This window comes from Orcinus orca, chromosome 13 (genome assembly GCF_937001465.1).
Source record: "Orcinus orca chromosome 13, mOrcOrc1.1, whole genome shotgun sequence".
Lineage (NCBI taxonomy): Eukaryota > Metazoa > Chordata > Mammalia > Artiodactyla > Delphinidae > Orcinus > Orcinus orca.
In genome coordinates this window covers 69,703,341-69,717,631 of record NC_064571.1, presented here as the reverse complement: position 1 = coordinate 69,717,631, position 14,291 = coordinate 69,703,341, and the positions used below count along the sequence as shown (strand labels likewise).

General features: G+C 54.4%; 1 protein-coding gene across 5 annotated transcripts in view; it reads left to right on the top strand.

Annotated features, from left to right (window-relative positions):
- Positions 1-12,907, top strand: part of BABAM2 (BRISC and BRCA1 A complex member 2) — a 446,047-nt gene extending 433,140 nt beyond the window's left edge. For all 5 annotated transcript variants that reach the window (XM_033425181.2, XM_033425184.2, XM_004268165.4 and 2 more), the window contains one exon: positions 12,586-12,907. In XM_033425181.2, coding sequence (XP_033281072.1) covers positions 12,586-12,649 — 64 coding nt within the window. In that variant the 3' untranslated portion in view covers positions 12,650-12,907. The remainder of the gene's footprint in view (positions 1-12,585) is intronic.
- The last annotated feature ends 1,384 nt before the right edge of the window (positions 12,908-14,291 follow it).

The window sequence follows — 14,291 nt, the reverse complement described above, 5'->3', positions numbered from 1 at the left end:
GGGCATGAACCCGTGTCCCCTGCATCGGCAGGCGGACTCTCAACCACTACGCCACCAGGGAAGCCCGAGCATCCTTGAATTTTGGTATCCGCGAGGGTCCTGGAACCAGTCTCCTGCGAATACCAGGGGATGACTGTACGTTAGACCTGGAAGTAAGCTCAGAAGCCATCCCCTCACTTTACAGATGAGGCATTTGGGGTACAGAGAGGTGAAGTGGCTCATCCAAGGTCACATAGCAGGTGAGAAGCAGAGCCAGGATCACAACTCAAGCTTGATTATGTCAGGGTAATGATGCCTCCCATTTTATAGTACTTTACGGACGTGGTACTTCTCCACAACCCTGGAGAGTTTTAAGATGACAGATGACTTTACTGTTAAAGGAACCTTCCGGGTATCCTTTGCTCTTCTGGGGCTCGTTATTTAGAGAACATTTATGGTGCCTCCCATGTGCACTTGTTTGAATTGCACGTGCCCTTCTTTTCCTTCTCCCAGACATTCAGGCTAGGCCTTGTTCTTCTGTAGGGTGCATTAATACTTCCAGGAACCAGGTGGACAAGTGAGAGGGAGGTCAAGTTCATCGCTTTCATCCCTTGTTATCACAGTCATAATTCTACTGAAAAGTCACCCAATGCAGGTCCCTAAATGAGAGCTAAAGATACCAGTCGCCACCTCTGGACACACAGACCTACAAGAGGGCCATTTAGGGGGGTTTGTAAGAACAAACGTAGGTGTAATGGGAGTTGGCAGTAAGGAGCCCTCAACATTCATTACTGGGCCATTGGCAATTCCAGTTTTACGGAGTTTTTTTGTTTTTGTTTTTTAAAAACATAAGCACCTTTCTTCTTTAAATTAATTAATTTATTTTTATTTTTGGCTGCGTTGAGTCTTCATTGCTCTGCACGGGCTTTCTCTAGTTGTGGCGAGCAGGGGCTACTCTTCTTTGTGGTGCACAGGCTTCTCATTGCGGTGGCTTCTCTTGTTGCAGAGCACGGGCTCTAGGCGAGCGGGCTTCAGTAGTTGTGGCTCGCGGCTCTAGAGCGCAGGCTCAGTAGTTGTGGCACACGGACTTAGTTGCTCTGCAGCATGTGGGATCTCACAGGACCAGGGCTCGAACCCATGTCTCCTGCATTGGCAGGCGGATTCTTAAACAATGCACCACCAGGGAAGTCCAATTTTACGGAGTTTTAATGAAGGAGAATGAGATATGCCTAAAATGATGTTTGGGAGGGGGAGGATCACCAAATCAAAGAAATTTAGAAATCACCGCTCCCATGCCTTCGTTGTGTGAATGCGGAAACGGAGGAGTGATTCAGTGTCACACAGCAGATCCCGAGGGGGAGGCCTGGTCTCTGCACTCAGCTGCCAGCGCCTTTTCCACTGGAAATCATGGCATTGTGGAAAGAATGTGCTCTTTGGAGTCAAGCAGCTCTGGAATCATAAACAGCATTGCCACCTATTAGCTGTGTGATCTTAGAAAAGTTACTTTGCATCTCTGAATTGTAGATTTCTCATTGGCAAAAATAAAGATATAGGTGTCCCCTACTTTTTGAAAGTTCGCTTTATGCCACTTTGCTTTTTCTTTTTTGCGGTACGCGGGCCTCTCCCTGTTGTGGCCTCTCCCGTTGCGGAGCACAGGCTCTGGACGTGCAGGCTCAGCGGCCATGGCTCACAGGCCCAGCCGCTCTGTGGCATGTGGGATCCTCCCGGACCAGGGCATGAACCTGCGTCCCCTGCATCGGCAGGCGGACTCTCAACCACTGCACCACCAGGGAAGCCCCACTTTGCTTTTACAAAAGACCTACATTAGTACCTGTTTTCAGTAACTAAAAGACATCCAAAGAGGATTTTCACTTTTATCAAAAAAGGCAAAAAGCAAAAATAGCATTCAGCGTTTGTTTTGTGGCAAACCCTTGTAGAGGCAGAGCGCACCCCGAGCAGCCAGAGTGGCGCCGCCAAGCTCCTTCCCCAGGAACCACACTCGGCATCTCAGCATCAGGCCACCATAGCTTTGAACTGTCTGCGAGCATCTTGCTTTGTCTCATTTTATTTTTGCATCCGTTAGCAAGATGTGTCCTAAGTTCATTGCTTCTTCGCTTTATGCCATTTCGAAAGGTTTCATAGGAATGCTCTACTTTCAGATGGTGGGGGGAACTTGTACTAATACCTGCGTGGTAGTAGTCCCATTAGGAGGAGTAAACGTAAAACAGTATAGATGAAAACAAATAGTGTGAAGTCTAGCATGTAGTAGGCACCTCCCTTCCTTTATACTCCTGGCTTCCAGACTTCTTTACCACAATCCACAGGAAGACATTTATTTTACATCCACAAAAGTTTCACACACAAAAAATTCTACTTGCCACATGTGATGTACTCTGATTTTGATTTCATTTTATTTTAATGCTGGTCAGGACCCACTAGGTTGATTTCACAACCCACTAATGGATTACACCTAGCGTTTGAACAAGCCTGTTTCATACCATGTGTGGATATCATTTATCCACATTGTATGTATGTCCTTCATTTCCTCCCAGGCCTTTCCCCCCTCCCTCCCTCTTTGTAACTGGCACACGGCCACACAGCTAGCTGTTGCCAGCACGTGCCGGGCCCTGTGCTCGTGCAGGGTGGAATGAGCCCTGCGGGCCTGCAGGGCAAGTGAGCTCTGCTTCTGCGCCCCTCCCCATCTTTGCCATGAACCTCAGCATGGTTGAGAGGACCCGTAGGGCCCTCCACCTGCAGAAGTTCTGCCTCCTGCCAGCCTGCTGTGGAACTTGCCCACACTCCCAGCCCAGGAGCCCACCTGAAGTTCCCATTAAGGCCATTGCACCCCAGCAGGGAGGGTAGGCTGCGGACGTCCTCTCCCATCCAGTAGTTTCTTCTTTGGGAATTGCTGCTTTTCCATCTGTAAGCCCAGAGCGCCAGGCGTCTGGGAATATCATTTCAGCTGCTGGGCGGGGGGATTAGACTGAAGAGGGACCATGGCCGTCCTTGCTGCCCCTCCCCCAGATCTTCAGGGGGTGTCTGTGAGCACCCAGCTAGGAGGGCGAACACCCAGAGTGTGGGCGTGACCAGGGGGTGCGCTCAAAAGGCAGCAGGCAGGGGCCTGAGCCGCGCCGGGAGACAGAGCTTCGGCCTCTAGATGCTGAGAGTCTGTTGGGAGAAACCCAGTTTACAACCAGGCGAGCATTACTTAAAAGCCCCAGAGAGACTCTCTGGGGGGGAAGAAGATTGTTTCATGCTCCAAAGAGTTGATCTCCTAAGCGTTCTCGAAGCCCTTTGGGGGTCCGGCACTGTCCTGTGCAGGCCGATGCCTGGCGATGCTGAGCGGAAGCCTGGAGGCACCATCCCCGCTGGGGCATGACCAGGCCCTGCACTACGCATGGTCAGCTCGCCTGGGACCCCGAGCACTTCCTCTTTGAGGGCCATCCTTTGGTTTTTCCCCTGTTACTGATTAAGGGGAGGAGGGTAATCTGTGATTTTGACGGTGACTCACCGCCATCAGACAGGCGGCGGCTTCTCCCCAGCAGTCCAGCGCAGGTGAGCTGCGTGAGTAGGAGATCCCAGCACCCTCCACAGGCATCTGCATGGCCACCAGCAGAGCCAGGGCTGAGCTCCCACCTGTGCGGCCCTGGGCAGAGCCAGCAGAGAACATGAGATGCCCGTTGCCAAGGCACCTGCCATCCAAGGCACACCAGGCAGGCGCAGATGGTGAGACAAGGTGGACAAAGGGTGGTGGCTCTGCTCTGGGGTCCCAGGCCTCAGGCAGCACCATATTCCTTAGCCCCACCTACCCACTCTCTGCCCTAGCCTTAGCCCAGCCAGGTGCACTGCATCATCTCAGCTGACACACACCCCCGGAGGAGAGGGGGGCCGGCCTTTCTCAGTGGCCACGCTGCTGCCCCCTCCTCCCAGCTTCTCATCAAGCAGGTTCACGATGGAAAGAGCATCAGCCTGAGAGTAAAGAGATAGGGAGGGTGGGCTCAGATTCTGCCTACTAGCTCTGGGGCCTTAGGGCAGCCCCTTGGGACAGCCATGCATTCATTCATTCATTCCTGCTGTCAGGCCCTAAGGAAGGTGAGCACCATGGGGCACTAAGGGTAAACCACCACCAAATTCTGCCCCCAAGGGGCTTCCAGAGAAGAGCTAGGCCATGTGAGAGGGACCATCAACTTCTCCAGCCCTTAGTTTTCCCTTCCCTGTAATGATCGGACTATATGGCCGCTAAGGTTTCTTTCTGTTGTAAAATTTTATAATTCTAAAGTACATCTTTAAATAAGCCAAGCTTTCACAGTCGTTTGAGAAATGTTTGTTGAATTGCTGTGCGTCGGGCTCTAGACTTGAAGCTGGGCTGCAGAGATGTCTGAATATGAGCAGCGGGTCTTGCCGTGAAGGAGCCTCTAGTGGGACATCGGGGGATGGCTGGACTGTGACAGACGCTTGCAGACAGAGCTGGGAGCCCAGGGGAGGAAGGCAGCCCTGTGGCTGGGGGAGCCCACGAGGACTGCCCTGCCCCTCCCTCTCATTTGGCCAGTTGGCCCACGTGGCCTCCTCCCCTCAGACACTGCAGCAGGGGGCGCCCGGGGAGCAGAGGCGACTACAGCCCCCCACCCCGACCCCTGAGCAAGGCCTGGCCCTGCAGTTGCAGAAGCTGGCTGCGCGCTGCTCAAGCCCCAGAGGAACTGGCCCGGCTCCAGGAGGCCTCCTCGGAGAGTCTCAGAAGGAGGAAGAACCACTAGGTAATTGTGAGCATTCAGTGCGCGTTGACAAATACCCTGTGACTGAGAAGGAGCCAGATTTCATCCCAATACTTTGATGTCTAGAAATGGATCCCAGTTGAGTGTTTGTTGAAGTCCTCCTAAAACAGCATTTCATTTAATTCAACACATACTGAGACTACGGTCTCAGCCTTCTCACGGGCGAGGAGCCCGAGCTGTGTAAGACAGAGTCTAACATCTCAAACTCAAGGCGGACCATGGCTGGGCCTGAGGTTGGAGGCCACTGTGCCACGGAACCCAGCAGAGGGGAGATTGATTCCAGCCGAGGGCGAGGGCCTCTGCCCGAAGCTGTGAGCGTGTGATACTGTGTTCTCGGTATGATGTCAAGCCTTTGCATCTCAAGTGTGTTAGTTTCCTCGTTTTGCGATCTTGGACCCCCTAAAAATGAACCAGGCCTGCTCAAGGGTTGGCACATTTAGGGAGACCGTGTACATGAACCAGTTACAACCACTTGTTTGTTCCTAAAGCCCATACCAGCAGCCAGGCTGACATCGCTCAGGGCACAGCTACAAAATAAGGTCCCATCGTGCCGGGCACTTGCTTACCAAGGCGCCCAGAGATGGATGGGCCGTCTTCACAGTGGCCTTTGGAGGGTTTGGGGTGACAGGCATTGAGGCAGAACCGGGTCTCTCTATAGAGATTCTATTATAAGGATGACCCCTTTGCCACGGGGACAGTAACCCCAAGTGAGTCAGTATTTACAGTGGCCGTTCGGGACGATGAGGACAAGGCAAGACCACAAGGAAGATTAGCGGGACTTGTCTTACGCTGTTTACGGCACTGCTTTGATTTCAGACCACAGTCGGCTTGCTTAGGACTGATTAAAAACATGTGCCAGTTGAAGTCACAGCTGCAGAAGAAAACTGGAAAAAGAAAGGAGCCTTAGATGTTTGGGAACTTGCCTCTATTTGCAAAAATGAATTCTGACTTGATTTGTGTGTCCTTGATTTCCTGACGAGGAGGTTCGTGTCCCCGAACCTCTCCTCCCACCCCGCGCTATCCACCGCCACCCTGGCCTGACTCAGCAAGCGTCGTAAGGCTCATCTGACGATTGCCCAGAGGAAAGCATTTGGGAATTCCAGAAAGAGGCTACTGAGTCCAGTTTGGGAAGAGAGCAATTGCCTAGGCTCCTGCCAAATACGAGGCCCCAAGTATATGAGGCTGAAGGCGGCAAGGTCACAGGGCCTCCTCCTTGAAGTGGCGCTCCCGCGGCAAGACGAGCGCCGGCGGCACTGGGCTCAGGCTGTATCTCAACTAAACTCCCTCGGCGTCTGTTTTCTCACCTGCGAAATGGGACCTTGACTCCTGCCCCACGCGGCAGTGCTGTGAGTGCCACCTGTGCGATGTTTAATCTGCTTTACGGGCTTCCTTCCTCTTTCCCCGGAGTCTCCAACCTCTTAGGGCTTTTTGTTCTCTGTTGTTGTTTTCATTTTCTTAAAGCCGCACTGATTCAATTGTTCAGATGTTGATTGCATGGATTTTTGTTCTTTTGAAAAGGTCCATTGAGTAAATCTAGACCTAGAATTCCAGCGGGAAAATCCCTTTTGGTGAGACCTGTTGGAGAAAGTTTCCTAACTGCCCTCATCTCGAGGCCTCCGAGGAGCTTCCTGACAGCTCCCTGTCACCACTCTCTTTGGTGCCCCCAGAGCCCCTTCCCCAGAACACATAGATGATTGGATTTTCCAGGCATTGTTTCCCCTGACAACTTAGTGTGAGCTCCCTGACTCTGGACCTCCTCTCAGTTGGAGGGCAAACATGGCCGAGAGGAACAGGCCTTCCTTCCCTCTCACCAGCTGCCTGTGGTTCCCTGCACATCTGCTCAGAGCTCTGCCGTGTTTGTGAAAAAGCATCCCAGCTAAGGCGACCACCGTCTCCCCTCACCACCGTCACCTGCGGTGCCTCGGGGCCTGGGCTTGGCTGGTGCCTTCATTGAACAGGTGAAGAGTCGAGACACAACGAGGTTAAGTGGCTTTGCTCAAGGTCACGTGGGTATCTCAGAACCATTACTGGTGGCACTTAGAGATTGCCAAGTGTCCATCTTCCTGTTAGAGGTGAGGAAACTGAGGCCCAGCTCCCGATGACCCAACGAGCCAGGGCCTGGACTAGAGCCCGTGTCTTCTGCCTCATGGCTCAGTGCCCTTTTCACTTGCCCCACCGCCTCCCCTTTATAATACTTGTTGACCTGGACAGAAAAAGGTCTGTCTGAGGCCTGGGCCCACTTCAATACCCCCATCTGGGGTAGCCAGAGCCACATGATTCTTGAACATCCATCTAGTCCACGGCTGCGACCTCCCCCCGACCAAGGTTTTGACCAGAGCCACGCACGGGAGCACACGCAGCAGCTCAAGCAGAAGCCGGCCGGGGCGCAGGTGCCTCCCGCTCGCACCACGAGCACGTCTCCAGCAGCTCCGGGCTGCATTTCAAGAGGTGCGCAGTGTCCCAACGACTTTGGCTGGGTGTCCGATCCTGAGACTGACCACCTCTGTGCCTCCAGCTACCAGCTCAATACGATATGTCAAAAATGACCCAAGAAGGCCCAGGGGAAAGGATGAACCGGGAGCAAGGACCATAGGACCTCTCCGTCCACACAGGGGTTTTCTCTTCTGCAGCCACAAGTGCCCTGGCTGTCCGCCTCTCCCCCTCAGACCCAGCTGGGTCCCCACGGGAACAGTTGACACCTATTGATCAACTCGTTTGCCAGGTACCAGGCCAAGTGCTTACATGGAACATCTCATTTAATCCTTGTGAGGACTATACTTTAAGGTAGGCGTCGTGGCTCACCTCTTAGAGTTGAAGAAATTAAAGCTAAACCGGTGAGTCACTTGCCCAGGTGGTACAGCCAGTAAAGGGCAGGGCCAGGCCTTGAGCCCACACTGCCTGCCCTTCACAGCCTCCAGCCTACAAGGCCTTGGATCATCAGGCACAGCTCCCTGCCTTGAAGATGAGGGACTGGCGCCCAGAGAAGGGAAGAGACTTGCTCCTGGACCCAAGGCCCAGAAGGGTAGACCTGCTGAGCAGCCCAGCACGCTGATTCCTGGCCTCAGGGGTCTGTTTGCTCCGCCCCTGCTGCGCCTGTGAGCTGAGGCCAGGAGCCAGTCCTGCTTCCAACTCATGGACAACCTACCTGGCCTCAGCCTGGGGTCAGTTCTTTAAGTTTTATTCTGCTAGCCTGCGACTCTGGGATTGGATGGAGTTGTGATCTTATAAAACTCAGAGTGAAGGGACTTCCCTGGCGGTCAAGTGGTTAAGACACTATGCTCCCAGAGCAGGGGGCACGGGTTCAATCCCTGGTCGGGGAACTAAGGTCCTGCATGGCACACAGCGCAGCCAAAAAACTAAATAAAACCCAGGGCAGAGGGACTGAGCTCAGTGAAGAGGGTCAGAGCCTTATGCTGTCCTAAGGCATGTTTAGCTCGAATTTGGTCTAAAGATAATGTCTCTTCCAGTGGGAGTAGAATGAGGAGCTTGACTGACTCAAGGCCTCCCTCCCTGAGGGCCCTTTTGGCCAGTTAAGGGGGGACGTGAGAAGACCTTCCCCCCACCCCCTGTAACACACTTAGACTTTTAAAGCTTACCATACACTTCGTCTTTGGGTGAAAGCGTTTTTTAAAAGGTGACAGACAACTAGTGCCATTGGCAGGCAATATACTCTGGGCAGCTCTCCATCTTCTCTGATTAAAAACTGAAACAAATGAAAACAGCACTTCAAAAGAAAACCTATAAATGGATGGGAGCCAGTTGTCACTCTCCCCTTCCTCCTCGCCTCCGTGAGCTGACTTGGTGAGGATCCGCGTTGAGAAGCACTCACGACAACAGCTGGTGGCATCATGCCTTTAAATAGCCCTTCTCTGCACTGCTTCCCCCGGGCGTCACACCCTTTGCCCTGGCAGGGAAAGCCCAGGACACAACAGGAAACTTCAGAACTTTCTGAAGAAGGAGAGAGCTTGCTGCAAAGCTTGCTCCCTCTCGCCAAGACCTTTCGGTCTAAGGAGCTTGCACTGGTGTGGCCCCTCCCCCAGAAGTTTCCAAGGAAAAACTGAGCTGATGAGATTTGCCCAGTGTGAGGCCGGGCCTGAGGAGGGAGAGCGGGGGAGAGATGCCCCTGCCCCCGTGCCCAGGGCCCGTTCCAGCAGCAGCCAGCACCACTCCCTCATCGGGCACCTATCTTGGAGCCAACAGCCTGTGCCCCTGGTGTCCTCCCCTGTGACTTGCGACAGGGACGCCACCCTGCCCAGTGGTGCTGGGGTACGTCACACTCCACGGTGTCCTTCAGGCAGTAATGCAGATGCAGCGGAGACGGGCAGCGGCCTGTCAACATCTGACCCTCTGCAGAAGGGCCACCAGGCTCCCCTCCAGCAAACACAGATACCGCTGGGGAAACAGCAGCAGGTGAAACACGGGGAAGGAACGAACGGCCCTCACGTCCGAGTGGCGGCAGCCAGTTGACAAGGTTCCTTCCCGCACGTCTTGTATGTGAGCGTCGCGTCAGGGTGGGCTTGTTGCCCCTCCTCACTGTGGGGAAACAAAGCTCAGGGCTTCTCTCTCCCGGCCAGCCTCACCCTAGGTCGGGGGCCCCTTCTGCCTCAACACAGTCCCCCTTCCCATAAGGACGATCGTGGGCAAGGGTTTGAGGTCCTAAGTCTCAAGAGAAGGTGGTGGTCTGGCTGGGTCAGGATGCAGATGGAGGAAGGTGTTTATCCTTCTCACTAACCGTCGGCATAGGTTGAAGTTTGAGAATGGACGACAGTTTATAGTTTTCTTCCTCAGAAGCTGAACGTTGCATTCGCCTGCATTGTGGGGTTGCTGTCTCTCACTTTCCTCGACAGCGTGCAAGGGACGTGCTTTAACTGCTCTTGCAAACCTGGTGGCCGTCGGTAGTTACCTTAATTACAGCCATGAAGTCCACACTGGGCCCTCTGTATGGGCAGGCCTGTGGGGTCACAGAGAAGGGGACATGGCCCCTGCTTTCCAGTTGTGGCAGGGCAGCCCGGCCAGCAAGCCGTGTGCACACGTGACACGTGCCCCAGCAGAAGCACAGAGACCCTCTGCAAGCAGGGAGAGGACCTTCTGGTGACCAGGGAAGCCTTGATGGGGGCAAGGGCGTTTGGCCTGAGCGTGACTAAAGCCCCGAGGTGGAAATGGCACGTGTGAGGAAGAGCAGGTGGCCACACTGGAGGGGACGGGAGTGCGGGCCGGCATCCTGGACCGTGCGTGGGCTTCAAGGGGCTTGCAGCGTCCCCCGACTGCATGTGACATCACAGTGAGGAGACTTACCTGCAGTTTTTCTGGGAAAGCATCCTTAGCTTTCTTAGCTTCTCAAAGGTCGGCGTAGGCACGATCCCAAAAATGTAACCGAGGAAAAGTGCAAATAGTAAAAATCATGGCATGCCAGGCTGCGAGTTTGGGCAGATGAAGGGTCTCGGTTGGGGTAGTGACAGAGACCCACATTCAAAGAGAATTGATTTAGTTGCAACAGAAAAGCAAAGTAAGCCTTTTTTTTTTGTGGTACACAAGCCTCTCACTGTTGTGGCCTCTCCCGTTGCGGAGCACAGGCTCCGGACGCGCAGGCTCAGCGGCCATGGCTCACGGGCCCAGCCGCTCCGCGGCATGTGGGATCTTCCCAGACCGGGGCACGAACCCGTGTCCCCTGCATCGGCAGGCGGACTCTCAACCACTGTGCCACCAGGGAAGCCCACAAAGTAAGCCTTTTGTCCTGGGGAGAAACAGCAGTTTTGTGAAAGGTAACAAGAGAGGGAGCCCAGGTGTTGGGACACAGGGGAGGAAGAGGAAGAAACTTCAGGATGACTTCACCACAGGGGTTTAGGGAGAAGTGGAAACTGAGGGTTCTGTTACAGAAGTACCAGGGGGCCGAAGCACTTTCAAATGAGTAATGTTGATGAAAAAGTACATTTGGAACACACTGGCTTGAGTTATAGAGAGACGCCCAGGTCACAATGTCCTGGAGGTGGTTGGAAATGTGGGCCTGGAAGTTTGGGAGGTAAATAAGGGCTGGAGACCCAGATTTGGGGTGGGGGGAGGGGCAGATTCTCTGCTGAGGGTGTTTCGAGCCTGAGAGGACGCGAGGGGAGTGGCGAGCAGGACAGCAAGAGTAGCCAACTCGATTTCTATGGGAGTGGGGAAGGCGGGAGGGAGAGGAAGAGGGACGGAGCGGGTCTAGATGTGTAATGTCCCAGGGACAGAGAGCTTCCAGACACGGGGGCCCAGGCATGAATGTGGCAGAGAGGCTGCAGAGACTGGGACTGAAAAAATTCAGCAAAGCACGGAAATTTGAAAGAGGGTTTCCGGTGACTTGGCATTAGGAGAGGGGATCAGGCAGGTGTCATCAATGGCTGCTCTTAGCGGCGACTTAGTGGCGACCCCGGGGCTGCTGAGTTGTGGGGCTCTTCGCCCGACGCTGAACCACCCATGTGACGCTGAACCGCCGACAATGAACCACCCTTTTGAGTTTCATGACTGCTGAGCAGTCCTCTGCTCTCTTCTCACAGACGGGTTTCGCCTTGTTGCCTCTCGCAGCTTCAGCAGGTCTGCCCTCTGCCTTTAAGTTAGCTCCCTGACTCCTAATGTGGGGCTTCTGACCTCCTGGGAGCCTGGAGCGCCAAGCTTATGAGAACCATGTCCTAAATAACATGGACGTGGGTGAGGTACCGAGGCCTTTGTAGTACTGATGGTGACAGGTGTCTTGGTGGCCCTTCCTAGCTCAAGTCACAGGTCCAGGTGAGCCACTTCTGGATAAGTCCGGTGTGACTGCTCTGATCTCACGGGCATCAGGGGTGCGGGAGGGAAGCCTGGCAGGCACACGCGGTGCCCACCGCCACCTCTGCGGCTTCCTCTCCCTCTGCTTTCTACCGCACCCTTTCTCTTCCGGAAGAGTGTTTAGTTCCCAGCTCCTGCCAAGCCCTCCCGTGCCCCCAGGCCTCTGCTCCTGCTGTGTCTTTTGCCTCGAACACTTGTAAAATGGCTACTTCACCGCCTCCTTCACTGGTTGCCCGAGGCTGGTGCCTCATGGCATTGCCGTAAACGCCCTCACCACCGCAGTTGGTATCTCTCATGCGTCTGCTCCTTCTCTAAACTGAGATCACCTGCATGATAGGTGCCACATCTGGGTCATCTCACAACCCTTGGCACCTAAGGCAGTGCCTGGCACGGTCAGTGTGGCATGTGCCCCTCTCCTGCCGTTTGACAGAGAGCCTGCTTCTCCAGATTCGAACCTGGTTGCGGAAAAGCCAAACGGTCTGCCCCAGACCCTGTCGCTCGTCTGTGGCTGACCGGGGAACGTTCTCCTGATACCCAGCCTGGCTTTCTTTCCAGTAGATCGAACTGCAAATACGTCTGCCAACGAATGGAGGCCGTGGATCACTTAGAAATCCCTCTTATTAGACCCTCTCTGTCTCTGTGAAGTCAGAGATCCACCTGAGTAAAAGTGCAACCTTGCTGATATTTCAGATCATGAAAGCGACCGGGTGGTTGGCTTGTAGCTTGGACCCTTGGCTTTGACCTGGGGCAGGGCAGACGGAACCCGAGTCCTGATGTCTAATAGGAATTGGCAGCCAGGAAGGTCCGGGTACAGGCCCTTTAAATATCCATGAGAGATAGCACGGTAGTGAACTGTATGGACCTCCCTTGGGAAAATCCAGAGGGCTTTGCATCAGCAGGGAAGGAAAATCCAATCCAAGATGCATGAACAATAAATAACAACTGTTCCGAGTTAGGTTGAAAGCTCTGAGTTGCACTTTTTTTTTTTTTCAAGATGTTTGTGCTAACCACAATTTTTTTTCTCCCCCTTTCCCACCAGGGCTTATTTCAAAACCTTTGTCCCTCAGTTCCAGGAGGCAGCGTTTGCCAATGGAAAGCTCTAGGAAACACCAGTCTTGAGAGGTGGCCAGCCAGGCTGCTCTGTCCACATGCGTGTCAGCACATATGGCCGCTTCCTGGAAGCCATTGGAATGTCTTCACGGCAGCATTTCACTCACACAGCAGCTTTGCGCCCCGACTGGAACCCACACTTGAGCTGGCTGGCGGGCACCTGGGTCCCAGAGCCCCCCACCTCTGGTTGCCCCCTCTTTGTTTCCTTCAGTATACTTCTTAGTTGGAAGAAATAAAGTCACAAATCAGGATGCTGTTACTTTTCCAGGGAACGTAAGACATCATAAATGCACACACCCTGATTCCAAAGCCTTTGTCTCTGAGACCTCTTTTAAGTTTTCAGATAGCTTTTTCCTTTCCCCCTGGAACTAGCGCCTTGTGCGTGTGTGTTTCACACCCAACCTTTCCCATTTGGACAGTCCCTCACTGGAAAGGTGCTGCCTGAATGAGTCTGACCAACTGGCAAGGTTTCAGCCACCTACCCAGCTGGGCCCTAGGCCAGCGCTCGGGAACAATTGGGAGCTAGCGTCAAACGCCGCTCCCCCACCCATCTCCAGGCCCCCGTGTGTGTGCCGTGTACAAAGCCCATCCTGACCCAGGAGGCAGTCGCTGAAGGTTGCTGAATGCATCAAGGAACCCATCCCTCTCTCCATCCCTCCTCCTGAGGCTGATGGGAGAGTTGTTTGGGCTGACGAAGCACTGTGCGAATTATACCTGGGAGACACAGGTTGGGTCCCGTGGGTGACCCCTGCGCTCAGGCCTGCCAGCTCCGCAGCCGTCCGGGAACGGAGCGGGGGAAGGTGCCCCAAGCAAGCTCCATCGCCCCGAAATGTACGGATTATCAGGGCCAGGCGGGGTTTCAGAAGAGAAGTCACCGTGTTTCCACGCCCAGCCCCTCTCCCCTGCTGCTCCCTTCAGCGTCAGAGGCGAGAACTAAGGCCCACAAGCTAAAGAAACTCTCCCAGCAAATTAGGGCAAACCTGGGAGTCGGGAGCCATCACACGACTTCCCTCAACTTACACCCAGGCTGGCCACAGCCAACTTGCCCGCTTGACAAGGTCTAGTTTAGCTTAGCGGCGTCCCACCCTGAGGGCTTTCGACACAGGGAAGTGGGACCTCGGCACGGAGGCGAGAGAAACCAGCAGGCTGAGTGGCCTGTGCTCTTACTTCAGCCCACCTGCCTCTCTCCCGCTGTAGGGCCCGCACAGGTGGAACCCAGCCTCTCACTCTTCCCTCAGCTCCTCTTGTGGTTGGTGGAGCTCAGTTTCACCGCGTCAGCCTGAAAGCGAGCCAGCTCGGGGCCCTTTTGGGGGCCAGTGAGGGAACCTCTCCATCCTGTATTCTCCAGCACCCAGGGATGTTCTCAGGAGGTGAGAGAACAGGTAGAACAGACCTCCCAGCTTGGCTTCCAGCCGAAGGGCTGCCCCACTCTGGGGTCTTTCACCACCTGAGCACTTTGCCTTGAAACCTTGGGAATTCCCATGACAGAGAGCAGTCCAGAGTCGTGCGTCGGCGCCGTAGCTTTGCCGTCAGCCGGCGATGTGACCCTGAGTAAGTCACTTCTCCGTGTAGTCAGAACCACGCGGCGAGCTTTCTAAAAAGCTGCTTCTCAGGGTCCCGCTGCAGGCCCGCTGA